The 26,972-nt window shown below is 50.3% G+C and overlaps 3 protein-coding genes and 1 long non-coding RNA gene across 6 annotated transcripts; 3 read left to right on the top strand and 1 right to left on the bottom strand.

The window, feature by feature from the left end:
- The first annotated feature begins 336 nt into the window (after window positions 1-336).
- On the top strand, window positions 337-8,289 carry LOC134022733 (uncharacterized protein C6orf118-like). Its single transcript, XM_062464483.1, has 8 exons — window positions 337-452; window positions 857-1,503; window positions 1,863-1,985; window positions 5,433-5,489; window positions 5,733-5,860; window positions 5,980-6,038; window positions 7,181-7,374; window positions 8,173-8,289. Exons 1-8 carry the CDS (start codon window positions 449-451, stop codon window positions 8,287-8,289), a joined length of 1,329 nt encoding a protein of 442 aa, XP_062320467.1. The 5' UTR covers window positions 337-448.
- A 34-nt stretch (window positions 8,290-8,323) lies between these two features.
- On the top strand, window positions 8,324-10,036 carry LOC134022816 (uncharacterized). Its single transcript, XR_009930678.1, has 3 exons — window positions 8,324-8,476; window positions 9,026-9,072; window positions 9,316-10,036. It is a non-coding gene; the product is annotated as an uncharacterized LOC134022816 (long non-coding RNA).
- Window positions 10,037-10,928: 892 nt separating this feature from the next.
- Window positions 10,929-15,928, top strand: pla2g12b (phospholipase A2, group XIIB). Of its 3 annotated transcripts, XM_062463032.1 has the most exons (5): window positions 10,929-11,858; window positions 13,785-13,873; window positions 14,225-14,306; window positions 14,372-14,390; window positions 14,941-15,928. In XM_062463032.1, the coding sequence occupies exons 1-5, from the start codon at window positions 11,024-11,026 to the stop codon at window positions 14,945-14,947; spliced, it is 1,032 nt and encodes a 343-aa protein (XP_062319016.1). In that variant the 5' UTR covers window positions 10,929-11,023; the 3' UTR covers window positions 14,948-15,928. The 3 variants fall into 3 exon arrangements, with proteins under 3 accessions (XP_062319016.1, XP_062319015.1, XP_062319014.1); XM_062463031.1 differs by having other exon boundaries at window positions 10,930-11,858; window positions 13,785-13,861; window positions 14,225-14,390; XM_062463030.1 differs by having other exon boundaries at window positions 10,930-11,858; window positions 14,225-14,390.
- Window positions 15,929-16,404: 476 nt separating this feature from the next.
- On the bottom strand, window positions 16,405-26,158 carry oit3 (oncoprotein induced transcript 3). Its single transcript, XM_062463028.1, has 9 exons — window positions 25,954-26,158; window positions 23,686-24,063; window positions 23,045-23,155; window positions 22,175-22,297; window positions 20,823-20,945; window positions 20,579-20,739; window positions 19,456-19,868; window positions 17,634-17,733; window positions 16,405-17,412 (listed from the first exon to the last, which is right to left on the bottom strand). Exons 1-9 carry the CDS (start codon window positions 26,012-26,014, stop codon window positions 17,197-17,199), a joined length of 1,686 nt encoding a protein of 561 aa, XP_062319012.1. The 5' UTR covers window positions 26,015-26,158; the 3' UTR covers window positions 16,405-17,196.
- Window positions 26,159-26,972: the final 814 nt, after the last annotated feature.

The raw sequence follows: 26,972 nt of genomic DNA, 5'->3' as shown, positions 1-26,972 counted from the left end.
TTAATTAGATTTACATTTAAATTAACTTATATATTTTTTATACGAAGAGAAGTGTTGGCCTTTTTTGTTTTGTACAAAGTGATAATTAAAGAGAAACAAAATCTAAACATGTTATTGTTTGTTGCCCAAGAGAACTGAGGAATGTTTCAACTGTATATTACTTTTATTAAATACCTGAAACAACAGTTTTGTATGCTGTTTCTTGACTCTGAACGACAAATCAGTTTAATCTGTTTGTTTGAACATCGTTATAAATATTTTAATGTCGAGTAAAGCGAAGCTCCAGCAACCGATGGGTTTGTGGCGTGCGTTCGCCACCCCGTGGCTTGTTGACGTGGTGTATCCCCTGACAACCGAAGAGATTTTAACTCGTTTTTATTAGTTACTCTGTCTGGACTGGACACAACGCCATTTACTAAATAAACCATAACTGGACACATCCAAGAATATGTGTAAGTATAAACGGTATACTTTTATTGGGCACATGTTTGGAGCTAACGTGCTTTAGTGAAACGCAATTTGTCGCCCATTTGAAGTTACTGTATTAGCTAACTAGCACTAGCTCAGATTTAATACAATACTGTACGATTTATGCCTGGATAATTCGTGATTCTACAGTACCTGGCACCTGCCCTCGGTGGCTTGGGCCAAATTCATGTATAATGTAGGCTACTTCAGACGTCAGCACTCTAAATTAATGATCATCCGATATGAATAGCAGGGGTAAATCTGAACATGCTGACACACAGCACAGTAGAAAACGCCATAATCTGTTCCCTCCCCTCCATTCCTAAAATACTTCTTAAAACGAAAACTTTGATCCCGTGATGCAGTGTTACTGTCTCTGTGCCCTAAGCGTCCTCCCCCGCCCCTCCTCTGTTGAGGGGCCCACACACCCGTCGCCAGCTCCAGGCCCTACTCCTGGGCGCCGAGACAGCCCACAGGGCCGACATCCTGACCTACAGCAGTGGGCACCTTGGCCCCCACAGTCTGCCCCAGCCCCACCCCAGCACACCCATATGGGCCACGTCAGAGAGGGTGGAGGGACCCCAGCCCCCTAGCCCCCAGACCCCGGGGGGCCAGCAGGTTCAGATGCAGGCTGACAGGATGAAGGGGGCCCTGTGTGAGTTCACCCTGGCTACGACCCTGCTGAAGCACGGCAGGCCTGAACCAGAAAAGGATGACCCCCCAATGACCCCCCTCACAGACACCCTGACCACGCAGGGCAAACAAAGCGGGCCTCAGACAGTTTTGGACACATGGGAGTTGTTCCTGGTCAGGCCTGCAGCCCTGGGCCAGACCCAGGCAGCCCCGGGGGAGAGCCCAGGGATTCAGGACCGCTTCTGGAGGACACAGTCTCACCTGGCCGGCGTGACCAAGCGAGACCAGCTGAAGATGATGAGGCAGTTTGACAGGCTGGTGGTGGGGAGGCAGGGGCTGAATGGCAGGGGCTGTGTGGCGGGCAGCCAGGCTGCAGAAAGGCATGCCAGGAGGCTAGCCAGGGTGAGGGCTAGGTGGAGGGTTCAGGTCTCTACCTGGAGGTCTAGATCTTTCTGGAGCAGCCTCAGCACAGGTTCTCACTGTCACATGTGTGTGTACGTGTGTGCGTGTGTGTGCCTGTGTGTGTACATGTGTGTGTATGTGTGTGTGTCTGTGTGTGTATGTGTGTGCACGTGTGTGCATGTGTGTGCATGTGTGTACGTGTGTGTGTGTGTACGTCTGTGTATGTGTGTGTGTGTGTGTGTACGTCTGTGTGTGTACGTATGTGTGTGTGTACGTGTGTGTATGTATGTGTGTGTGTGTACGTCTGTGTGTGTACGTCTGTGTATGTGTGTGTGTACGTGTGTGTGTTTCATCTTCAGGAGCTGGCGAAGCTACCAGACCAGAGCTGGCCCAGTCGAGAGCGTCTCAGGGTGTTTGGTGACGTCTTTGATGATGTGTGTAACGGCTCGCCCGTAATTGGTGACATCCTGGGGGAAATCAAGGTTTTTCCCTCTGCTTCTGCATGTTAGTCTAGCTAGAAAGTAATTCAGATCGGATAGAGGAGAAACAGGGGAGACAGTCCCCGGAGCAAACTGGGGAAGTGGAACAGTGAATACCTCCCTACTCACGTCATCATTCACCCAAAAAGAGGAGGAGGGAGGGAGGGTGGGAGAGGAGGGAGGGAAGGAGGGAGGGAAGGAGGGAGGGAGGATAGAGTGCATGGGGAGAGCGGTGTAGCAGGGTTTGCTCGTTGAAGAACAAAAATACTTAATTGGGTGTGCTTTGCCTTCGGCAAGGGCACAACCTTTGTTCTCTCACATATATATTATTATTTTTATTATTCTTTTTGCCCCCCTAAAACTCAGTCAATATTTGGCCTACATAGACAACCTAGGTGTCAAAAGTTTCGTCTTGGTAGCGATTGAGTTGCTTCTATTGGGATTTACGTTCCGATGCATGGTTTAAGTGGAAATTAAGTTTTTGTGGCGAAAAGTGAAGCTAACGCTGGCTAACTTGCTAGCCACAGTCAATGACGCTACTTACGTCACTAACGTCACGAAAACTCGCGTGACTAGCAGAACATTAGTTTAGCAGCTCGTTAACTTCTGGGAGATAGCTAAGCTAACTGCTTTACTGCAAGGCAGCTGCAGAAACGCCACAAGCAAAGAGGCCAGTGTGATAACTATTTACTAATTTTACTTTGTGATATGACACACAATTGTGACGTGTAATGTACAATATAAGCTGATTTTATTAACGAAGTACATCTACTTTCGGAAACAGTAGTCTACTATGTCACTGAAGTATTAGCATCATGACATTAGCCTCTGTTGCCCGGGCAACACATACTACAGTGGTCTGTGATGCATCTGTTTTCAATCGTTAAAATAAACATTCCTCACAAATACATTTTCATTGTAGGGTTTATTATGACATTACATTACAAGTAAACGATTTGTGGGTGAAATTATCATTACCTGTGGTTTCAAACCAGTGTTGCTCACTGAAACGCTGTAGCCTACGCGAGACACTACAAAAACATCTACACAGCTGTACTAAAGTCAAACGGCGACAGAACATGTTCGGCACTCCCCTTACTTAAATCAAAAATCTAACTACTAACCTTAACTTCATTGCCACAGCCTAAACGTTGTCAATCTGTTCATGAAAATAATTAATTTCAGCCTAAACCGTACAACGGAACGTTAAATCAAATTCAACCAACGCAATCGCTACCAAGGCGAACACAGCAGTAGTCTAGTACTGTACCGTAGTAGTACAATTTACCGGGGCAGCTTCTCCACACAGGGCTATATCGCACTTGGCGTTGTTACTGACAATAATCGCTACCAGTGAGCTTTTTATGAAAGCGATTTTCCACTAAATAAATGTCAAGCTTATTTACGTTTTTGGGGGCATATTTTCAGTTAGCAGATGGTACTGTTTGAATCGCGATTCCATCTTCTACTGCCGGTAACGTCGTACAATAATCTTCAAAGGGGGTTCTTTATTAATGAATGAATGCAATGAGTAGGCTAAATGCCTGAAAATATCACGAGAAGGGAAAAACTTAAAATGACGTTTAAGTCATAGAGATTAGGTCAATTTTTACACCGGTCTGCCCAATTTATTCGTTTTGTTTCAACGATGAGGCTGCCTCTTGCAGGGGAAATGAGAAGACATCTATTTCATTCTACACTTCACTCGTATTTTCAGTTGTAAATGAGCAGCAAAAAAAAAATGCTTTTAAATCTATGTCATCTTTATAAATAATAAGTATGCATTTTTATATAAAATATACAGAAATATCAGTTGTAAAAATGTCATTCAAAAACGGACCCCTGTGCAACCGACGCAAGCAAGCACACCCTACAATTTCCCCAGAAATTGTACCCTCTCTAGTTGATAATCAAGTATTTAGTAGGCAGAGCACCACCTTGATATTGGGTTTTAGGACATCAAGGAAACTTAAGTTTAATATATAATAGTCAGTAAACTGAGGGAATGAATTTGTTGTAAGTGTAGAGGCAGTCGTAACATTAGTGAATACGCACATGTCAAAATATATTTTACAATTAATCTAGGTAAATATGGATAGTATTTACAAGTTATATTATGAATTTCATATGAAATTGGTTTCAATGAACAGAATGAAATGGTCTAACTTAAAGAAAGACAGAAATTGTAGAGTCAAGTCAGATTACATCCTTACAAATCATATACATAGCTCACGCCAATTCTATGGAGAGGAAAGAGCGTTAGCCATAGTTACGTTTGATCATTGTTGATCAATGAGGTTTAGGGCGGTTCGTGATTTGCATGGCCAAGCCACGAACATGTACTACCAAGGACAACAAACCCCTAACCCTAATTTGATAGCGGGGTCTGTTTCGACCATGTCTTATGCAGAGCAAATTATAATCTTTAAAAAATGTTACCTTCTGTTCCTCACTCAAAATGTTCCTTCTCAACTTTTTTAAGGGGGTCATAGAATGCAAAACCGAGTTTACCTTGTCATAGTTGAATAACGACAGTTCGGTGGGTAAAATGGACATACAGAGAACCTCAAGTCCCATTGACACCTCTTTCCTATGCAAATCTCACAATTTGAAACTGTAAATTTGCCGCTGTAAAACGGGCGGTTTCCAAAAAGCCAATGTCAACTCAGTGGCTCCACCTTATTTGGCTCTGGTCTGTACCTTTGTCATGCCCCAAAATGTACATACACATCCGACCGTATGCTCATCACAACCACAAGCTGTATCATTTTGTCGCTAACAGTTATTAGCAATGCTAACGTCTCCTGTATCTAGCATAGGTAGAATGTGTGATGATTTAGTTTATTGGTAATTGGGCTGACGTTATTTCATTTTCCTGTGTTTCATTTGAATAAATAACCTGTGTTGTCATGTAAATCTACAATTCATGATGCATGTTTGGCTATGTTGCTTCTTTGCTCTGCAGCTTCATTCGTTGTAAACCAACCAATCAGCGCACAGCTCATCTAAATATTAATGAGCATACCATAAAAGGGAGAAAACCTCTCGTTTCATTCTAGGGCTATTTCACAGGGTTGCATTAGGGCGCATAGAACAGCACCCGGGCCATTTTCAGCCCAACCAATGTTATATACCATATTCGGAGACCTTAAGGAGCAGTTTGAAATACCCTATAAAATCAATCTACGACCCCTTTAATGAAAGTAGAATGAAATGAAAATGAAAGAAAAAGGTGCAGTGGTCTTTCATTTTCATCCAAAACTGGATAAGGCAGTGTATGTTTGGTGTTCTCCGACAGACCTGGTCACAGAGAACTCTGTTAAGTATTTTTGGTATTGAATAAATAATTTGTGTTATTACAGCATCCTAACTATTCCATTACACAGTGTCTGCAAACTTCCTCTAAATGCTGTTCCTCTTTGTTTACCTCTCCTCTCTGCTCCTCTCCAGACAGAGTACGACCTCTACGTGACCTCCCTCCTGGACGCTCAGTCTGCTCCCAACTCTGTAACCAGACACATCCCATAATAACACACCCTCAGAGGGCTGGGGAAACAGAATTCCTAAAACATGTCTTTCAGCATGGGGATGTTTTGATAATAAGGTTGATGTGTTTAAAGCTGTGTGTGTGTGCGTGTGTGTGTGTGTGTGTACAGTACATGGGTGGATGTATGTGTGCTGTGCACATGTGTGTTTTTACATCGGTGTGTGTTGTATTTTTTTCATGGTTATGTGCTGTGTGTGTTGTAGTCTGTGCTGGCTCCTCTAGAGGCCCTGGAGGAGGAGGGGATAGAGGGGGCAGCCGAGCTGCAGGAAGCCTGCCAGGAGGTGTCCAGGCTGGGGGAGGAGGCGAGGAGGGCCCTGGAGGAGAACGACAGGTATGGAGGCCAGCTCCAGAACCCAGAATCTAAACGACGTACAGGGGGAATTTGAACCTGCGCCCTCTGTAGTTGAATGCTCTATCTCTGAGCTACACCTGTCACTTTTGTCCTCACAGAGTCAGGGAGGAGTTCCAGCTCTCTCGTTATGGAATCATGGGGACACCAGAGGGCAAAGGTCAGTCAGACCACTCTCAGACCAGAAGCTCTTCCTCCCTGCCTCCCTCCCACCTCCCTGCCTCCCTCCCACCTCCCTGCCTCCTCCCTGCCTGCCTGCCTCCCTCCCACCTCCCTGCCTCCCTCCCACCTCCCTGCCTCCCTCCCACCTCCCTGCCTCCTCCCTGCCTGCCTGCCTCCCTCCCACCTCCCTGCCTCCTCCCACCTCCCTGCCTCCCTCCCACCTCCCTGCCTCCTCCCTGCCTGCCTGCCTCCCTCCCACCTCCCTGCCTCCCTCCCACCTCCCTGCCTCCCTCCCACCTCCCTGCCTCCCTCCCACCTCCCTGCCTCCCTCCCACCTCCCTGCCTCCCTCCCACCTCCCTGCCTCCCTCCCACCTCCCTGCCTCCCTCCCACCTCCCTGCCTCCCTCCCACCTCCCTGCCTCCTCCCTGCCTGCCTGCCTCCCTCCCACCTCCCTGCCTCCTCCCACCTCCCTGCCTCCCTCCCACCTCCCTGCCTCCCTCCCACCTGCCTGCCTCCCTCCCACCTCCCTGCCTCCCTCCCACCTGCCTGCCTCCCTCCCACCTCCCTGCCTCCCTCCCACCTCCCTGCCTCCCTCCCACCTCCCTGCCTCCCTCCCACCTCCCTGCCTCCCTCCCACCTCCCTGCCTCCCTCCCACCTCCCTGCCTCCTCCCTGCCTGCCTGCCTCCCTCCCACCTCCCTGCCTCCTCCCACCTCCCTGCCTCCCTCCCACCTCCCTGCCTCCTCCCTGCCTGCCTGCCTCCCTCCCACCTCCCTGCCTCCCTCCCACCTCCCTGCCTCCCTCCCACCTCCCTGCCTCCCTCCCACCTCCCTGCCTCCCTCCCACCTCCCTGCCTCCCTCCCACCTCCCTGCCTCCCTCCCACCTCCCTGCCTCCCTCCCACCTCCCTGCCTCCCTCCCACCTCCCTGCCTCCTCCCTGCCTGCCTGCCTCCCTCCCACCTCCCTGCCTCCTCCCACCTCCCTGCCTCCCTCCCACCTCCCTGCCTCCCTCCCACCTGCCTGCCTCCCTCCCACCTCCCTGCCTCCCTCCCACCTCCCTGCCTCCCTCCCACCTCCCTGCCTCCTCCCTGCCTGCCTGCCTCCCTACCTGCCTCCCTACTAGTCTGTCTGTCTCTCCAGGGGGGGGCAGTAGGGTGGAGCCTGCGACGCCGCAGGCCGAGGCGTGCGTCGGTCCCCTGGACCGCGTGCAGCCCCACAGGCGGCAGGTCTGGGACACGTGGCAGGAGGTGCAGCAGCTGGAGACGGAGATCAGGGACACCATGGTGTCCACCATCACCACCAGCGCCATCGAGAGGTGCATCAGAGACACCAAGGTGAGGCGGAACCCTGCTGCTGCATGTACATGGGTGTGTGTGTACACGTGGGTGTGTGTGTAGGTGTGGGTGTGTGTGTACACGTGGGTGTGTGTGTAGGTGTGGGTGTGGGTGTACACGTGGGTGTGTATGTAGGTGTGGGTGTGTGTGTATACGTGGGTGGGTGTGTGTACATGGGTGTGTGTGTACACGTGGGTGTGTGTGTAGGTGTGTGTGTACACGTGGGTGTGTGTGTACACGAGGGTGTGTGTGTACACGTGGGTGTGTGTAGGTGTGTGTGTACACGTGGGTGTGTGTGTACACGAGGGTGTGTGTGTACACGTGGGTGTGTGTGTACACGAGGGTGTGTGTGTACACGTGGGTGTGTGTGTAGGTGTGTGTGTACACGAGGGTGTGTGTGTACACGTGGGTGTGTGTGTAGGTGTGTGTGTACACGTGGGTGTGTGTGTACACGTGGGTGTGTGTGTACACGAGGGTGTGTGTGTACACGTGGGTGTGTGTGTACACGAGGGTGTGTGTGTACACGTGGGTGTGTGTGTAGGTGTGTGTGTACACGAGGGTGTGTGTGTACACGTGGGTGTGTGTGTAGGTGTGTGTGTACACGTGGGTGTGTGTGTACACGTGGGTGTGTGTGTACACGTGGGGGGGGGAGGAGAGAGTGCTGAGTGGAGAGTGAAATCAGCTGCTAGATCTGGATCAGTCAGCCAGTCTGCTGCTGGGTGGAGAGCGGCCATGTTTCAGCTGTGCGTGTGCATGCGCGTGCGTGCATGTGTGTGTGCGTGCGTGTGTCCCTCCCAGGCAGAGATCATGAGACTGCTGGCCTCCAGTGATCGCTACAGGATCACCAACAAGGCAAGGGCTTCCTGCTGCACCTGTCTGTCCTGTTACGCTGGATCTCCAAAACCTGGGTCATAAAACAGTACTGTTCAAACATTAGCCTTGACACTAGATAAGCCAGTGTTTTTGTAGCTGTGAGACCCTGTCTATAGAGCCTCTGGGGGGATGAACCTCTACCGTCTCCTCTGCCTGTCCATTCTCAGGAGCTGGAGGGACACATCTCCATGGTGATGACCCAAGCAGGAGTGAGCCAGGACGAGACAGCGTAAGTACGGTGTGCCTCGTGGGTCTGGCAACACAGCTGCTGTGGTACAGGCCGCTGTTACAAAGTCACAGTGCTGTGGACACAGTGTTGGGGCTTAAGGAGAGGATGGGTGTTGTTGCAATGGTCACAGTGTTGGGGCTTAAGGAGAGGATGGGTGTTGTTGCTATGGTCACAGTGTTGGGGTTTAAGAAGAGGATGGGTGTTGTTGCTATGATCACAGTGTTGGGGTTTAAGAAGAGGATGGGTGTTGTTGATATGGTCACAGTGTTGGGGTTTAAGAAGAGGAGGGGTGTTGTTGCTATGGTCACAGTGTTGGGGTTTAAGAAGAGGATGGGTGTTGTTGCTATGGTCACAGTGTTGGGGCTTAAGGAGAGGAGGGGTGTTGTTGCTATGGTCACAGTGTTGGGGCTTAAGGAGAGGAGGGGTGTTGTTGCTATGGATGCTGTGTTGGGGCTTAAGGAGAGGAGGGGTGTTGTTGCTATGGTCATCCTGTCAGGGTGTGAATCAGTCTTACCTCTGTTGCTATGGCTACCATGTGTCTATTTGCAGGCGGGTGTGTGACCAGATCTGGAACGATCAGGAATAGAACCCCAACAGTAAGAGAACCCCAAACATATCACAGTAGAACCCTACAGTACCCTTTGAAGAACTCAGCCAGCTATAGAACACCATTATTGAGAGAACCCTACAGTACCCATTTGAAAGTAACAGGACCCATTCAGTAACAGGACCACACAAAGTAAAATATCCCCTAAAAAGGTAATGAAACAGTAGTAGGGGAACCTCACTAGAACCCCAGCAAGAGAACCTGACCCAGAGTTGTGTCTTTCTCTGAACAGAACCTTCTAGGCTGATCTCTACCGGGTCTCCTGAGGAACCTCCTGACATCACAGGAGGCTCCAACATTCACAGCAAGATGTAGTTTCTGGGTACTTCTATCATAAACATTAAAGCGACCTGGTTGGCTGTGAGTACTGGGATGAATATGTACCATCTTGTCTTGGTAGAGCAGTGATTAGAGCATTTGACTGCAGATCATGAGGTAGCAGATTGTAATCTGCCTTTGTACATAATTTCGGATTAAACAGTCTGCTAAATAAACACATTATTATTATTATTATTATTGATGTTTTAAAATGACAACTTGCCACACAAGTGCAACTCAGTAGCAGGCCAACATCAACCCAGGATCCCACCCTCAGTGTACAGTACAATAAGCCCCCTGCTCCAGACTTTACTCTGCAACATCACCACCTCACAAGGACAGGGTGTTCAGGTCCACAACATGTGGCACACATAGCTATCCACCCCCTCTCATAAACAGCCACTAGAACAACTCCCATAAAGTCTCCAACTCACACAGCTTTATCAGGTCAGTTGACTAAATCTGGTGTTTCTCTATTAAAGCATGATAGGATAAATCCATTTTTGTTATCTTTCATAGCATAACTGGTTATCAGCATTATTAAAGGCACAGTGTTACTTCACATGAACAGTTTTAAGTTGTATTCATTTTGTAGATGTTTTTACCCTAAAGGACAGTTTGTTCTCATGGAAGGTTTCTAGTTCTGGTTCAGTTGATGGGGTGTAAATATGAGACTTGGTGTCTGAGCAACACTAAAGCCAACAAGCCACCCGGATTCTGGAACCCAGAGATAAATAAACAGATACGCTGTTAACCGTCTGTCACCAGCTGTACCCTTCTTCTGACACCAGGGAGCAGCAGAGGTGTATCATAAAGCCACATTACGTAATCCTGTATCGCCTCTGCAGTCAATACCCTATAGGAACGTTGTAAGGAAGCTTAATTAATTTGATGAATGATTAATGTATGCAGAAGGATGTTTTCACAGCTCAGGAGTACATTTTAACTGCAGTGCCTTGCCTGGGGTAGCTTAATCAGAAGACACAGTAACTGAGAGATATCTTTGATTGGTCCAATCAAGTCTCTGTTTGCACTGATACAATCCAATACAACACAGTGACAGAGATCAAACTAGACGTTTCCCTCCCATTAACACAAGTTCGGTCAGTGCAGTGTGATCTGATCTCTTAAGAAAAGCCGAGGGGAACTAGAACACTGATTAAATTAGTCTGTGATGACAGAGGAGAATTACTGATTGAGAGAAGAGGGGAGGTTGAACAAGGAGAGAGAGAGGGGAGAGGTTGAACAAGGAGAGAGAGAGAGGGGAGGTTGAACAAGGAGAGAGAGAGGGGAGAGGTTGAACAAGGAGAGAGAGAGAGGGGAGGTTGAACAAGGAGAGAGAGAGAGGGGAGGTTGAACAAGGGGAGAGAGAGGGGAGAGGAGCAGGGTGAGAGAAGAGGACTTGTTCAGGGAGATATCAGGTGACCTTTACACCCAGCTGAAGGCTGTGCCTCGCTGTCTGCCTAGGCTAATCACAGGGCAAAGTCCCGTGTCCCCAATCCTGTATGAACACAGCGTGTTTACGTTCTCTGATCAGTGTCCGAGGTTCTCCCTTTCTGTCAGCAACTCCTCCATTACCCACGCTGCCATCTCCTTCTCGTCTGCGACCCCTCCGTGCCACCATGTCGTCTCTCCGGACACTGTTCCTCCTGCTGCTCAGCCTCTCCCTGGGCATGACAGCCACCCTGGGTCTCTACAGGACCTCTTCCAGCGAGGACACCCCAGCTCCCCAAGCTCCTGTCCTGGACCCGACTCCGGTGGACCCCCTGGAGGTGGAGGGGGTGATGGAGGACGACACCCCCGTAGCAGAGCTGACAGTGGGCCAGGAGACAGACAGTCTGGAGGAGTCTGCTGGGGGGAACTCACCGGTCGACCCTCAAACAGTACCAAGCGAGCCTGCAGCAGACAGCCCGGCCACTGACAGCCCATTGGTCGAGGAGCCCGATGCTGACAGTCCATTGGTTGAGGATCTAATTGAAGACATCCCTGCATCTGATGCTGCTGATTCCTCTGTGGCTGATCAGCCCGTTGCTAACAGCCCATTGGTTGAAGACAGTCCTGCAGGGAACGCCGCTGCAGACATCCCTGCCCCGGAGCTCCTGGCTGAGGAGGCGCTGGGCCACGAGACCCCAGGCCAGGAGGCCCCCACCCAGGGGAGCCCTGCTGAAGACGCCCCAGCGCAGGAGCCTGCTGCTGGGGAAGGCTTGGCCGTAGAGGCCCCTGTGGCTGACACCCAGGATTACCCGATAGAGGGCCTCCCAGAGGGCCTGGAGGCCCTGGAGCTGCTGGAGCATGTGGAGGAGCTGGCCCCGTCCATGCACCTGCCCATGGTGGAGGAGTCTTCCTGGGGCCTGGGCTCCATCAGAAACAGCTTCCAGGCCGTCAACGGCTACTTTGACTCCTTGGTGGAGATGGTGGGGGGGCGCGACGGTGTGTGCCAGTACCGCTGCCGACACGGTAAGACCTGAGTGTGTGTGTGTGACTGAGTGTGTGGCTGGGTGACTGTAGCAATGAGTGTGTATGTGTGTGACTGTAGTTATGAGTGTATGTGTGTGACTGTAGAGTCAGGTGGCTGAGCGGTTAGGGAATTGGGCTAGTAATCAGAAGGTTGCTGGTTCGATTCCCGTCCGTGCCAAATGACGTTGTGTCCTTGGGCAAGGCACTTCACCCTATTTGCCTCGGGGCAATGTCCCTGTACTTACTGTAAGTCGCTCTGGATAAGAGCGTCTGCTAAATGACTAAATGTAATGTAATGTCTGTAGTTATGAGTGTGTGTCTGTATGTGTGTAGCTATGACTGTATCTGTGTGACTGTAGCTTTAAGTGTGACTGTGTATCTGTGTGATTGTAGCTTTAAGTGTGAGTGTGTATCTGTGTGACTGTAGCTTTAAGTGTGAGTGTGTATCTGTGTGACTGTAGCTTTAAGTGTGACTGTGTATCTGTGTGACTGTAGCTTTAAGTGTGAGTGTGTATCTGTGTGACTGTAGCTTTAAGTGTGAGTGTGTGTGCCTTAATGCATCAGCCCGGGTTCGATTCCAGCTCGGGACATTTCTACATGTCTTCCCCTCTGACCTACCATTCCTGTCTATACCTAAATGTCTCTGTCCAACAAAGGGAAAACATTTATCATAAAAGAAATGTGGGAATGTAGCTGTCTGTGTACCAGACAGAAATATAGCTGTCTGTGTACCAGCACCCAAGATCATGTTTGAGGTCATACATAAAGCCTCACTTAGTGTGTCGCCCCTACAGCTACTTACACACATCCACATGTCATACCTCAACCGTCTCTCTCTGTCAAAAAACTGCACAGACTGTCTTTCATATCTGTGTGAATTATCTGTCGATAACGAACTGAGCCCTAACAGAAGTGATTATCTGTGCCCTGGACTGTGGTGTGGGATGTACAGTACAAGCATCCATCCTCCCTGAGGCTCTTATCAGACAGATAGCTGAGTGGACAAACTGTCCTCTGCTGTTACACAAGGCAGATAACTAGAGAACCCATAGGTCACCTGCTGGAGATGCGGGATGCACAGACCTGTGGCTTACATAAACACCTACAGACAGGTAGTTCCCCAGGCTACAATGCAACCCAAGTCAGCTTGTAGGTTCAATATCTGGTGTCACAATCACCAGGTAGCCAAAACTAGCTTCACACTTGCACCAGGTAACCATACTTGCACCAGGTAACCAGAACTAGCTTCACACTTGCACCAGGTAACCATACTTGCACCAGGTAACCAGAACTAGCTTCACACTTGCACCAGGTAACCAAAACCCAGACAACGTAACTACTGCACTACCTCAGAAAAGAGGCCAGGCAGCTGTCCTGCTACGATGACTACCGTCATCAGCAAATAAACTAGGGCGTGCTGGGTTTGTCTCACCCACTGTAACGAAACCAACGGATGAGTCCTGTAGGTGCCAGCTGGGACACCAATCAAACAGCCCTCAGTTCCTTTCATGTGCTGTGATGTAGCTCTGAGACTGTTTCAGGACTGACCCTGCGAGCAACACATAAAGTATGAAACACAACAACTGATTACCCAGGAGCCTTTGCGTATTTTGAAGTTAACTGACACGGGCCAAGGTTTGGCTAACTAAAATGCTGTATTATGGTGGATGCTCTAATGAGCAGCAGTTAGCCACCGTTAGTTTTTAGCCAAATGCGCGTTCTGTTGAGTCACAGCTTCTCTCGTGAAATAAGAACTTCCTTGGTTTCAACGTTGATGCATTCAACCTAGACCTGAACACCAGTTTTGACCTCTGACCTGACCCCTTCTGCCCTGACCCCTGACCCCCTTTGCCATGACCCCCTCTACCCTCACCCCTGACCCCCCCCCCCCCCCCTTGACCTCTGTGGTTGCTCCTCTCTCCCCAGGTAAAGAGCCTGTCCCCCGGCCAGGCTACAAGGTCCCTGAGCCCAACGGCTGCAGCAACTCCATACTGGGCTTCCAGGTAGCGGACACCGTATGTGGCTTACTAACTACCACCACTGTGCACACCATGGCGAATGACTTAACTACCAAGTGTGTGTGTGTTGGTGTGTGTGTAAGTTTGTTGTTGTATGTGTGTGTGTGTGATTTTGTGTGCGTGCATGTGTGCCTGCATGTGTGTGTGTTTTTTTGATGATGTGTGTGCATGCATGCATGTGTTTTTGTATTGGTGTGTGTACGTGTGTGTGTGTACTTTTGTATTGGAGTATGTGTTTGCATGTGTGTTTGTGCTGGTGTGTGTTTGTGCTGGTGTGTGTTTGTGCTGGTGTGTGTGTGTGTGTGTGTGTGTGTGTGTGGGTATTAACGTGTCCTGTGTCCCTGCCAGCTGGACCTGGGCATCCCTGCCATGACGCGCTGCTGTGACCAGCTGGACTCCTGCTACGACTCCTGCGGCTCCAGCAAGGCCCACTGCGACTCCAAGTTCCGCTGGTGCGTCCACGCCATCTGCACCGACCTGAAGAGGAGCCTGGGCTTTGTGTCCAAGGTCCAGGGTGAGAACACACACACTCCAACAGGAGAACACACACACACACTCCAGCAGGAGAACACACACACACACACTCCAACGGGAGAACACACACACACACTCCAACAGGAGAACACACACACACTCCAGCAGGAGAACACACACACACAGTCCAACGGGAGAACACACACACACACTCCAACAGGAGAACACACACACTCCAACAGGAGAACACACACACACACTCCAACAGGAGAACACACACACACACTCTCAAGTAGAACACACACACACTCCAGCAGGAGAACACACACACACACTCTCAAGTAGAACACACACACACACACTCCAACAGGAGAACACACACACACACTCCAGCAGGAGAACACACACACACACACTCCAACGGGAGAACACACACACACACTCCAACAGGAGAACACACACACACACTCTCAAGTAGAACACACACACACACACACACTCCAGCAGGAGAACACACATTTGATGTACATCCTTGCCTTTATCTGTTTTCTGAATGTCTCCCTCTCCCCTCATTCCCCCTCCTCTCCCAGCATGTGAGTCCATGGCAGATGCCCTGCACAACACGGTTGGGTCCTTGGGCTGCAGGTCGTACATGAGCAGCCAGAGGGAGGCCTGCTACTGCGAGGAAGAGGAGAAGGAGGAGCTCTAGAACACCTGCTGGGACTGCAGCAGTGTGAGGGTGTGTGTGTGTGTGAGGGTGTGTGCGTGTGTGTGTGTATGAGGATGGCTCTCTCACTGGACTACATACCGTACAAGACCGTGATTATTACATGTTATTGTAGAGAACGTTATCAACAATGTTTAAAATCATTATCTCGGAAACTGTGACAGTGTAGTACACAGCATATTCTATTCTTATTTTCAAGTTGTCTCTCGTGGTGTTTTCTGTTTCTGCCTCAGAGACCAGTAGGGGGCAGGGCTGCAGCTCCACTGAACCTGAAAGTCACCATTCACATATGCTGCTTAATACTTGGGGTGAACTTGATTTGTTTCACCCACTGGAATGAAAGCAAGGAACTAGTCACATAAGTGCCAACTATGAGGCACATCAAACGCACCTCAGGTACGTCTGAATGGCTGGCCAGCATGGTGCTCTGATAGAGGCTCAGCAGCCTCTGGTTAGAATGGAGAACCTTCAGAAACATAACATTAGTGTCCATGGCGACGTGGGCGGAACAGCGTGGGTGCTGCGGCGTGGGCGGAGTGGAGGGGGGGCTTCGGGGTTTTCTCAAAAGCCCTGAATCTTTACGGGTTGTAATTTTCGGGAAATATGACAATATGAGTCCAACGTAATGTGTATATTACAGAAAGCTCCAAAAACAATTTTGCAATCAAATTAATGCAACAAAAAAAGATGCGCTCTCGCATTACCTGTAGAGGTTCCTATCTGAACTCACATTAACCCTTGACCAGGTGCTAGGTTGGGGCTCCGCCCCTGATCCTTGGTACTGTGTTACATAAATGAGTACTGTGTAATGGTGTTTACACACACAGACAAGCTCTCACTCACTCACACACACACACACTCACACACACACACACTCACACACACACACAGGGTAACAAAGTGAGAAGCATGTACTTCATATGCACTTGCGAGGTGCAACAGCCTGTAATTACACACTCTTCTCAAATATGTGCTGCCAAGCACCACTCTATGTGTGTGTGTGTGTTTGTGTGTGTGTTGTAAGTTTATATTAAGGCTCTCTCCAATACATTGTGTACTTTTAGACTGTTCCTCAACGTTATTACCCACCACCTCATTATAGATCAGGTTTCAATCCAGTGTTCCATGCAAGTTGTGTTTTTTGTTATAATTATAATTCAATGTTTGTGTTATTTTCTATGAATACATTAATGACTATTTACAGTCCCTGATATACGATGGCCAGGCATTTTAGGCATAAAAGTTTATCAATTTCTCCATCGAGTTTATTAAAGTACTTACCTACCTCCCAACATCATACAGCAACAAGAGGCCGTCATCATTTGTAGTTGATCAAAACAAGTTATTTATTTCTTTGTTCATTTTTATTATTCAATTTTTAATATGAAATATTTTGAACACAGTATTAAAGTTGAAATAAGTACATTGAATGGAAAAAAGTTAATAGTGTTGACTATATTTCTGGATGCTCTACTTTGTATGAACACATTCTGTCAGTCAGAGTGTAGAGACAGTTTAATATTTGTGTATGTGTGTGCGAGAGACACTGTGTAGGTGTGTAAATGTGTGTGTGAGTGTGTTGGTGTGTGTTTGTGTGATTCCAGCCAGTACACAAAAAAGAATATCAGCCATCAGTGCACTTACAAGGCAGCAAGGTGTGCCTGAAGAGACCTCTCCTGACCTCAGCAGTTTCCACGTGACTGGCAGCTACGCCGGTTTCACAGGACGGTCACAGCAGCTGTGTATGTTTGAGTCTGTGTGTGTGTGTGTATGTGTGTGTGTGTGTGTGTGTGTGTGTGTGTGTGTGTGTGTGTGTGTGTGTGTGTGTGTGTGAGTGAGTGAGTGAATGTTTGTATATAAGAGCGTGTTTGTGTGTGTGCGTGTGTATGTGAGAGAGAGAGCATTACAGTAGGTGCTAGTGAAACCATTTTTGATGCATGAACATAGATGTACTGACTAATATAGTAGTAAAATAAAACTAGAATATCAGCTGTGTGTGTGTGTGTGTGTGTGAATGAGTGTTGTGTGTGTGTGTGTGCATAAGTATATACAGTATGTGCATGAGTGTGTGTGTGTGTGTGTGTGTGTTTGGACTGAGCTTCAAAGTTCAGTGTAGGGGTCACGGCTCAGCCAGGATGAAGATTGGGCCTCCAGTCAGCAGGTGATGGTTCAGATGGTCCTGGTGCTGGTCTTGGTGCTGGTCCTGGTGCTGGTCCTGGTCCTGGTCCTGGTCCTGGTCAGATACCAGTTCACGGCGTGTTCGGCCCCGACATCCCTGAGAACAACGGGAATCTCCTGCACCACACACCAACACTCTGCAGTGCAGGAACACTTCCTGTCAACACACACAGGCACACACACACATACACACACACACATACACACATACACACACACAGGCACACACACACACACAGGTTCAGAAGGACTGAGAAAATGCTTCCTTTACACAAGCTGATGCAACACCATGTCTGTAGAAACGCTGATACAAAGGTCATACCCTGCAATACAAACACACAAACACCAGCTGGCTCTCAGCATGGCTGTCTTACTCACTCGGTTGTCCTTGCCAACAAACTTGAAGACAGGGACCTGGTAGTGTTTGGAGAGTTGGTCTTTAGAGGAGAACTGCCTGACTGTCTCATCTGAGATACAACTGTGGGGGGAAGAGAGAGAAAGAGAGAGAGGTGGAGAGGAGGGGGGGATAGAGAGGTGGAGAGGAGAGGAGGGGGAAAGAGAGGGAGGTGGAGAGGAGAGGAGGGGGGAGAGAGAGCGAGGTGGAGAGGAGAGGAGGGGGGAGAGAGGTGGAGAAGTGGAGAGGAGAGGAGGGGGGTGAGAGAGGGAGGTGGAGAGGAGACAAGGGGGGGATAGAGGGAGGAGGAGAGGAGAGGAGAGGAAGGGGGAGAGAGGGAGGTGGAGAGGACAGGAGGGGTAGAAAGAGGGAGGTGGAGAGGAGAGGAGGGAGGGGGAGAGAGAGAGAGGTGGAGGGAAGACGTGAAAGGGGGCAGAGAGAGAGGCAGAGGTGGAGATGAGAGGAGGTGGGGTAAGGAGGGAATGAGAGGTGTGGATGTGGAGAGGAGGAGGAAGATGAGAGTGGAGGAGAGGAAACAGGCAAAGAAGATACCAGTGTGAGGAGTGTTAGTTATCCAATCAATCAATATTTCAACACAAGACCTACTGATCCATAAAGGTCTCTAACATGCTGCCTCGCCAGTACGGACCTGTCTCCAGTTTTTCACACGGACATGGTCTTGTCTGCTGGTGCAGAGACCTTGCTCCTAACCCTCTGCTGGTGCAGAGACCTTGCTCCTTGCTCCTAACCCTCTGCTGGTGCAGAGACCTTGCTCCTTGCTCCTAACCCTCTGCTGGTGCAGAGACCTTGCTCCTTGCTCCTAACCCTCTGCTGGTGCAGAGACCTTGCTCCTTGCTCCTAACCCTCTGCTGGTGCAGAGACCTTGCTCCTTGCTCCTAACCCTCTGCTGGTGCAGAGACCTTGCTCCTAACCCTCTGCTGGTGCAGAGACCTTGCTCCTTGCTCCTAACCCTCTGCTGGTGCAGAGACCTTGCTCCTTGCTCCTAACCCTCTGCTGGTGCAGAGACCTTGCTCCTTGCTCCTAACCCTCTGCTGGTGCAGAGACCTTGCTCCTTGCTCCTAACCCTCTGCTGGTGCAGAGACCTTGCTCCTTGCTCCTAACCCTCTGCTGGTGCAGAGACCTTGCTCCTTGCTCCTAACCCTCTGCTGGTGCAGACACCTTGCTCCTTGCTCCTAACCCTCTGCTGGTGCAGAGACCTTGCTCCTTGCTCCTAACCCTCTGCTGGTGCAGACACCTTGCTCCTTGCTCCTAACCCTCTTCGCTCAACATCTAGGATCTCACTGGAACGCCGTGTTTTAAACGTGGTGTTTTTTCAACGGCAGATCAGTGGTTGGATTTCTTCAGCTAAACCTTCCCTTATCCTCCTTCATTCTCTTCATCTCTATCCTGCCCTGGATGAGGTACTGGGGCCATGAAGCTTATGGAAAGCTTTAATGAAGCCAGATTAAAAGTTTAAGACACTGTGAAAATGAAAAGTGGTGGTACATAGTTCATTCAAAGTTTGAATACGTTTAAAATAGAGAGGGTAAAATTTACCAGAACAGAGAACCAAGTACGGAACCGGAGTACAAAGTAGCTAGAGGGCCCAGAAACCCTAGCAGCACCCCTCAGATTCTACTATGTTCCGCATGTTCTACTATGTTCCACAGGTTTGACCATATTCTGCAGGTTATATCATGTTCTACCGTGTTCCGCATGCTCTACCATGTTCCGCATGTTCTACTATGTTCCGCATGTTCTACCATATTCCGCCCTGTTCCGCAGGTTCTAGCTGGTTCTACCTACCCGTCCTTGATGAGGTAGTACTTGAGGGCCTGCTCGGCCTTGGGGCTGGGCGTGGCGAAGCAGCTCTCCACCAGAGCGGCCAGTCCCTCCAGCCTCTCCCTCGGTTCCACCCCGAAGAACAGCGAGTCGTGGAGACGCAGCTGGGGCGGCGCTCGGTACGGCTCGGAGAACTCTGCGTTCTTGAAGAGCTCCAGGGAGAACGGGAACACGCCCTCGCTGTGGCCCTCCAGCTCCAGGACGTTGCCGCGGAGGCTGGCCTGGTAGCCGTCGGAGACGTCGTACTCGCGGGGGAACTCGCAGGTGACGGGGAGGAGGAGCTTGGAGGTGCGGATGATCATGTCCAGGCTGCTTCCTGGGCTGGACTTGGGCAGGCCCGTCACCAGGTTGGTGCCCACGATCCTGTCCTCCGTCACCTGGGCACCAAACACACACACTCAGGGAGACACTCTAACACACACACATATACACACACACATACACACACACACACACACATACACACACACTCAGGGAGACACTCTCACACATACACATATACACACACACTCAGCAAGACACTCTCACACACATACACACATATAGACACACACATACACATATACACACACACTCAGCGAGACACTCTCACACACATACACACATATGGACACACCCAGGGGAACACTCTTAGACACTCTCACACACAATCTCCCGTGGACATGTATGTTCAAGGTTGACAGTTCCTGGCCTACAGCAGGTGTCAGATTGAGGCTGCATGTCTACAGTAACAGATTAAGGCTGCAGGTCTACAGTAACAGATTAAGGCTGCAGGCCTGCAGTTACAGATTGAGGCTGCAGGTCTACAGTAACAGATTAAGGCTGCAGGTCTACAGTAACATATTAAAGATGCAGGTCTACAGTAACAGATTAAGGCTGCAGGTCAACAGTAACAGATTAAGGCTGCATGTCTACAGTAACAGATTAAGGCTGCAGGCCTGCAGTTACAGATTGAGGCTGCAGGTCTACAGTAACAGATTAAGGCTGCAGGTCTACAGTAACAGATTAAGGCTGCAGGTCTACAGTAACAGATTAAGGCTGCAGGTCTACAGTAACAGATTAAGGCTGCAGGTCTACAGTAACAGACCTTCACTATGGTGCCGCAGGTCTTCAGGCTGAAACTCAGGTTGATGTGTGTCCCGTTGGACACGCCCTTACATGAGGAGTTAGCCAATGAGAGCTCGAGTCCGCCCACCAGGTCCTTGGGAACCGACACCTCGATGGAACCCGGGCCACACTGAACCGGAACTGAATCCCAGAGACATCAATACGTTTCTCTCTCTCTTTCTCTCTATAATCTCTCCAACAAACACAATATCTATCTCTCTCACCCTGGCAGGTGCGTTTGTCCTGGCCCAGCTCCAGGCCTCGGGTACAGGAGCACTGGTATGTTTCCTGCATCGCAACGCAGCCATGGCTACAGCCCCCGTTGTTGTTATGACAACCTGCAATCTCTTTCAAGGTGATGGAGAGGGTAAGAGAGAGGAAGAGGGGAGGAAGATTGAGAGAGGAAGAAGGGAGGTGGAGAAAGAGAGGAAGGGCGAGGGGAAAGAGAGGAAGGAAGTACAGAGAGAGGAAGGAGAGGGAGATAAACAGTGGGGGGATGATGATGGTGGTGATGATGATGATGGTGGTAATGATGAAGGTGGGAAAGATGATAATGGTGATGATGATGATGATGATGAGGGTGGTGGTGATGATGGTTATGGTTATGATGGTGATGATGATGATGAGGATGGTGGTGATGATGATGGTGATGATGATGATGATGACGATGATGGTTATGGTTAGGATGGTGATGATGATGATGAGGATGGTGGTGATAATGAGGATGGTGATGATGGTGATGATGATAATGATGATGATGATGGTGATGATGATGATGATGATGATGATGATGAGGGTTGTGGTGATGATGATGATGAGGGTGGTGGTGATGATGATGAGGATGGTGATGATGATAATGATGATGATGATGAGGGTGGTGGTGATGATGATGATGAGGGTGGTGGTGATGATGATGATGAGGGTGGTGGTGATGATGATGATGATGATGAGGGTGGTGGTGATGATGATGATGAGGGTGGTGGTGATGATGATGGTGATGATGATGATGACGATGATGGTTATGGTTAGGATGGTGATGATGATGATGAGGATGGTGGTGATAATGATGATGAGGGTGGTGGTGATGATGATGATGAGGGTGGTGGTGATGATGATGAGGATGGTGATGATGATGATGATGAGGGTGGTGGTGATGATGATGATGAGGGTGGTGGTGATGATGATGAGGATGGTGATGATGATAATGATGATGATGATGATGAGGGTGGTGGTGATGATGATGATGAGGGTGGTGGTGATGATGATGATGATGAGGATGGTGGTGGTGATGATGAGGGTGATGATGATGATGATGATGATGATGATGATGATGATGAGGGTGGTGGTGATGATGATGATGAGGGTGGTGGTGATGATGATGATGATGATGATGATGATGATGATGAGGGTGGTGATGATGAGGGTGATGGTGATGATGATGGTGATGGTGATGATGATGATGATGATGGTGATGATGATGATGATGATGATGATGATGATGATGATGATGATGATGATGATGATGATGATGATGATGAGGGTGGTGGTGATGATGGTGGTGATGAAGGACCTGTACCTTTGCAGTTGTGTCCGTCCTGGTCCAGGACTCGGCCTGGCCCACACTTGCAGCTCCGGGACCCCTTGGTGTTCACACACACCTCCGCACATCCCCCGTTCCCTCGCTCACACTCGTTCACATCTGGAGGGAGGGAAGGAGGGAGGGAGGGAGAGAGGGAGGGCGGGATGAAGGGAGGGAGGGATGAAGGGAAGGAGGGAGGGAGAGAGGGAGGGAGGGATGAAGGGAGAGATGAAGGGAGGGAGGGATAGATGGAGGGATGGAGCATTGGGGTGGACAGACGGCAGTAAGTAAAGTAGACAGCAGTTACAAAGCAAGTCGTTTTTCAGACTGACAGTCCTCCAAGCCCCCCTCTTCCTCTGAGGTAATGACTCAGCAAATACAGAGAGCAGGCAATCTCTATCTTTCTGTCTCTTCCCCCCTCCATGCCCTTCCCCCTTCCTCTGCTTTATTCACGATCCCTCTCACATCCCTCCTCCTCCCCCCTTCTCCTCCTCCCCCTCCTCCCTCCTCCTCCCCTCTCCTCCCTAAGCCCTCCCCCCGCCCTTCTCCTCCTCCCCCTCCTCCCTCCTCCTCCCCTCCCCCTTCTCCTCCTCCCCCTCCTCCCTCCTCCTCCCCTCTCCTCCCTAAGCCCTCCCCCCGGCCCTCCCCGTCCTCCCTCCTCCTCCCCTCTCCTCCCCCAGCCCTCCTCACCCCCTTCTTCTCTTCCCCCTCCTCCCTCCTCCTCCCTCCTCCTCCCCTCTACTCTCCTCCCCCCAGTCCTCCCCCTCCTCCATCCTCCTCCCCTCTCCTCCCCCAGCCCTCCTCACCCCTTGTCCTCTTCCCCCTCCTCCCTCCTCCTCCCATCTCCTCCTCCTCCCCCCCCCTCACCCAGGCAGGTCTGTCGGTCTGGTCCCAGGACTGTCCCAGCAGCACACCTGCAGTCATATTCTGGACAATGAGGACCAGTGCAATCCACCTCATCACAGATGTCATAGAAGTCTGCAGATAGACCGACAGACAGACAGACAGATGGTCAGACACATGGTCATCCAGTCATCCAGTCAGCCAGTCATGCATTCAGCCAGTCATCCAGGGTTAGTTAGGGTCAGGGTTAGATTGGGTCACGGGTTTAGTTAGGGTTAGGGTTAAGCTTAATTTATACTCAGGTCGCGGACACTTTTGAAATGGTCGCCGACAAAAAAAAAAAAGTGTCGCTCAGGCTGCTGCATTTATACTTCGGCAAACAGTCGCCTGTGCTCAAGGTTCGCGTGACGTAAACAGAATCATTTTACTGTTACATTCATAGCTATGGTTACATTGTTAACGCTTTGTAGCCTAGGTGATCAATCGGAGAAACTGACAATTTTAATTTTTCACTATGTGACGACATCCGCGCCAGTAGAAATTTCTCCTGGTAGGCGACACTTCTAAGCGACGGTTAAAAGTGTCGACCGAGACCTCATTTCTGTCGGCGACCTTTTCAAAAGTGTCTGCGACCTAAGTATAAATTGGGCTTTAGGGTTCCTCACGGCCACAGTAGACGTGGAAGCAGACTGAGGGCCGGGGCAGCCGGTAGACGTAGTAACCGCCCCCGCACGCCTTCACGTCCGCGCTGCCGTTCCACCGGCAGCAGTCGTGGTTGAAGCTGGCACAGACGGGCAGTGTGATGATGCCATCCTGGGGCTGAGGGTGCGTGCCGTTCAGCCAGATGGGCGCGTGGGTCCCGCAGTGGTTCTCCTGGATGCAGAATGTGGGCATGGCGTCGCCGGCCATGCCGGTGAAGCGGTACCACTCCCCGGACAGGAGGCTGTCGCACAGGGGCACGCCCCCGGAGGAGTGGTTGACATGGTAGTCCGTGTTCCTCCAGGGCTCGTTCAGACTGATATAGGCCGAACACGGGTCCAAGACTGGGAGGAAGATAAAGTAGGGTTGATGGGAAAGAGGGGGGAGGAGGAGTGAGTGTTGGGGTGGAGGGAGAGAAGAAGGAGGAAGAAAGTTAGCATCACTACACTTCAGAGCTGCACCTCCCCATGTGGCCTGCTCTGCTCCTCAGCTGCATTGATCTGTGTCACCTAGCATCACTCTACTGATCGCTTGTTAGACCGGCTGATTGGAGACGAGCCTCTCTCTCCAGGGTCAGTCTAGCAGCAGGCCTGTCCAGAAACAGTGCTGTCAGGTCCAGCCAGTCATTCCCAGGCCCCAGTGGAGCAGAGGCAGGAGAGTCAGTGAGGGAGACAAACTAACATGCTGCTGACGATAATCAATAGCCTCTTCAATTGGCCCTTTTTCCTTCTTTATCTCTCTCTTAATCTCTTCTCTCTCACTCTATGTTCCCACAACTGTCTCCTCTCCTGCTAATTTCTATTCTCTCTCTCCGGATAACTCTTTTCTCTCTGAATCTTTTTCCTCCACTCTTTCTCAGTTTATTTCAGAATGAAACGATAGAGGAGAATAAGTGGAATGGAGGGAAAGATGGAGAGATGGGGAGATGGGGAGAAGGACAGATGGAGAGAATGAAAGAGGGAGAGACGGAGACACAGAGAGGAACCCATCTGGTCCAGGCGTGTTCTTTTGAACATTGTAGGGACAAAACAGGAAGAACTGGAGGTCAAGGCTGACCGGAGGAGCAGGTCAGGGACATCACAGTCAACACCGTGTCCTTGAACAAACTGTGTAATTATCTAGCTCTAACACACACAACCTCACCCCTTCACCCCTTCCTCACTGCCTATGTGTGTAATGGACCATCCATCTGACTGGACCCTCAAGACCAGACAGCAGGCCAGGGAGCAGCCCTGCCTGGTGGGGGGAGCACCAGAGTGTTCATGTCTGCTACAGGAGACCAACAGGAACTCCACCAGCATGCACCTGGGTTCACACCCACCAGGGGAGGGGGAAAGGAGAGGTGAGCAGAAGAGAGGAGAGGAGAGGAGAGGAGAGGAGAGGTGAGGAGAGGAGAGGAGAGGAGAGGAGAGGTGAGCAGAAGAGAGGAGAGGAGAGGAGAGGAGAGGAGAGGTGAGCAGAAGAGAGGAGAGGAGAGGTGAGCAGAAGAGAGGAGAGGAGAGGTGAGCAGAAGAGAGGAAAGGAGAGGTGAGCAGAAGAGAGGAGAGGAGAGGAGAGGAGAGGTGAGGAGAGGAGAGGAGAGGAGAGGAGAGGAGAGGAGAGGAGAGGAGAGGAGAGGAGAGGAGAGGAGAGGTGAGCAGAAGAGAGGAGAGGAGAGGTGAGCAGAAGAGAGGAAAGGAGAGGTGAGCAGAAGAGAGGAGAGGAGAGGAGAGCAGAAGAGAGGAGAGGAGAGGAGAGGAGAGGAGAGGAGAGGAGAGGAGAGGAGAAGAGAGGAGAGGAGAGGAGAGGTGAGCAGAAGAGAGGAGAGGAGAGGTGAGCAGAAGAGAGGAGAGGAGAGGAGAGGAGAGGAGAGGAAAGGAAAGGAAAGGAGAGGAGGAAAGGAAAGGAAAGGAAAGGACAGGAAAGGAGGAGCGGAGGAGAGGAGGAAGGGAAAGGAGGAGAGGAGAGGAGGAAAGCTGACTCTGTTTCGTTCCCAGCCTCAGCCCTTGAGTCAAGATCAATTGCAGATCAATGCCATAAATAAACACTAACTACTATTTCCCATGTGTAGGATATTCTCACAATGCTCTTATTGATCAAACAGTCTATGTTACAATGGAGGACCTCTCAACTCTGACTACAAACCATATATAGGATCAAGCAGTTGTTCCATTAATGCTCATCATGCAGAACAATATTAGTCATACAGAACAGCACAACAGTGTTTGGAGATGTGAAGGTATGGAGATACTCACCGACTCCTGCTGTGGTGTCCTGTAGGAAAACAGTTAGCAGAAGAAAAATCATCATGTCCATGTTGTATCTCTCTCTCTGTCTCTCTCTCTGTAGACAACAAGCTCAGGCAAGTGTGAGATGTGTGAGTTTGTGTGTGTGCGTGTGTGTGTGTGTAAGGTCTGGTCCATGCAAACACGGAACAGCATCTAATATGTTGTCCTTATCTGTAGTTGCAGACTTGGCTAGTGGTTTGGCTGGTGGAGGAATGTGTGTGTGTGTGTGTGTGTGTGTGTAGGAGAACCTACATCTGTCACCCTGAGTGTGTCTGTGTGATGAGTCTAATGACAGCACCATCCTCCAATTGTTCCAGAGAACCATGTTATCCTGAACCTAGCCCAGCTCAGATTACACACACTTCTCCTTCCCCCCCTCACCTCCCCCTTCATCCTCCCCACCTCCCCCATCCTCCCATCTCTACCCCTCACCTCCCCCATCCTCCCATCTCTACCCCTCACCTCCCCCTTCATCCTCCCCACCTCCCCCATCCTCCCATCTCTACCCCTCACCTCCCCCATCCTCCCATCTCTACCCCTCACCTCCCCCTTCATCCTCCCCACCTCCCCCATCCTCCCATCTCTACCCCTCACCTCCCCCTTCATCCTCCCCACCTCCCCCATCCTCCCATCTCTACCCTCATCCTACCCTCATCCTACCTCTCCTCTCGACCTCCATCCCTCCACTTCTCCCATCCTCACACTTCTCTTTCCTCCCTCTATCCTTTCCCCCTGTCCTCCCTTCCTTCTCCTATTTTCTATCCTCTCCTCCTCTTCCTAGATCAAACAACCCATAGGCGCTCTCAATTTATAATTCCTTAAATAGGCCTTCAAAGCAGATGATTACTTCATAGAAGAGCTCCTCTGAGGGATATATCGTGCTGTGTCCCAAATCACACTTTTTCTTTTCACTTTTCCCATGTACTGCAGCTGCCCTTACAGTGCACACGCGTACCAGGCAGTATGCTACAACTGGGACATACTAC

Source organism: Osmerus eperlanus, chromosome 6 (assembly GCF_963692335.1).
Source record: "Osmerus eperlanus chromosome 6, fOsmEpe2.1, whole genome shotgun sequence".
Classification (NCBI taxonomy): Eukaryota; Metazoa; Chordata; class Actinopteri; order Osmeriformes; family Osmeridae; genus Osmerus; species Osmerus eperlanus.
Note: the sequence above shows the minus strand (reverse complement) of the source record. Positions and strands in the feature narration are given on the sequence as shown.

Bases quoted from the DNA above. Each gene is read 5' to 3' on its own strand.
- LOC134022733 (XM_062464483.1), top strand. The intron at 1,504-1,862 runs GTGAGGGCTAGG...TTTCATCTTCAG, and splicing joins ATGCCAGGAGGCTAGCCAGG to GAGCTGGCGAAGCTACCAGA. The intron at 1,986-5,432 runs GTTTTTCCCTCT...GCTCCTCTCCAG, and splicing joins ACATCCTGGGGGAAATCAAG to ACAGAGTACGACCTCTACGT.
- pla2g12b (XM_062463030.1), top strand. From the start codon at position 11,024: ATGTCGTCTCTCCGGACACTGTTCCTCCTGCTGCTCAGCCTCTCCCTG. The intron at 13,874-14,224 runs GTATGTGGCTTA...TGTCCCTGCCAG, and splicing joins GCTTCCAGGTAGCGGACACC to CTGGACCTGGGCATCCCTGC. The intron at 14,391-14,940 runs GTGAGAACACAC...CTCCTCTCCCAG, and splicing joins CTTTGTGTCCAAGGTCCAGG to CATGTGAGTCCATGGCAGAT.
- oit3 (XM_062463028.1), bottom strand. From the start codon at position 26,014: ATGGACATGATGATTTTTCTTCTGCTAACTGTTTTCCTACAGGACACC. The intron at 20,740-20,822 runs GTGAGAGAGATA...TCTGGGATTCAG, and splicing joins GGACAAACGCACCTGCCAGG to TTCCGGTTCAGTGTGGCCCG. The intron at 17,413-17,633 runs GTGAGTAAGACA...GTGTGTTGACAG, and splicing joins TTGTTGGCAAGGACAACCGA to GAAGTGTTCCTGCACTGCAG.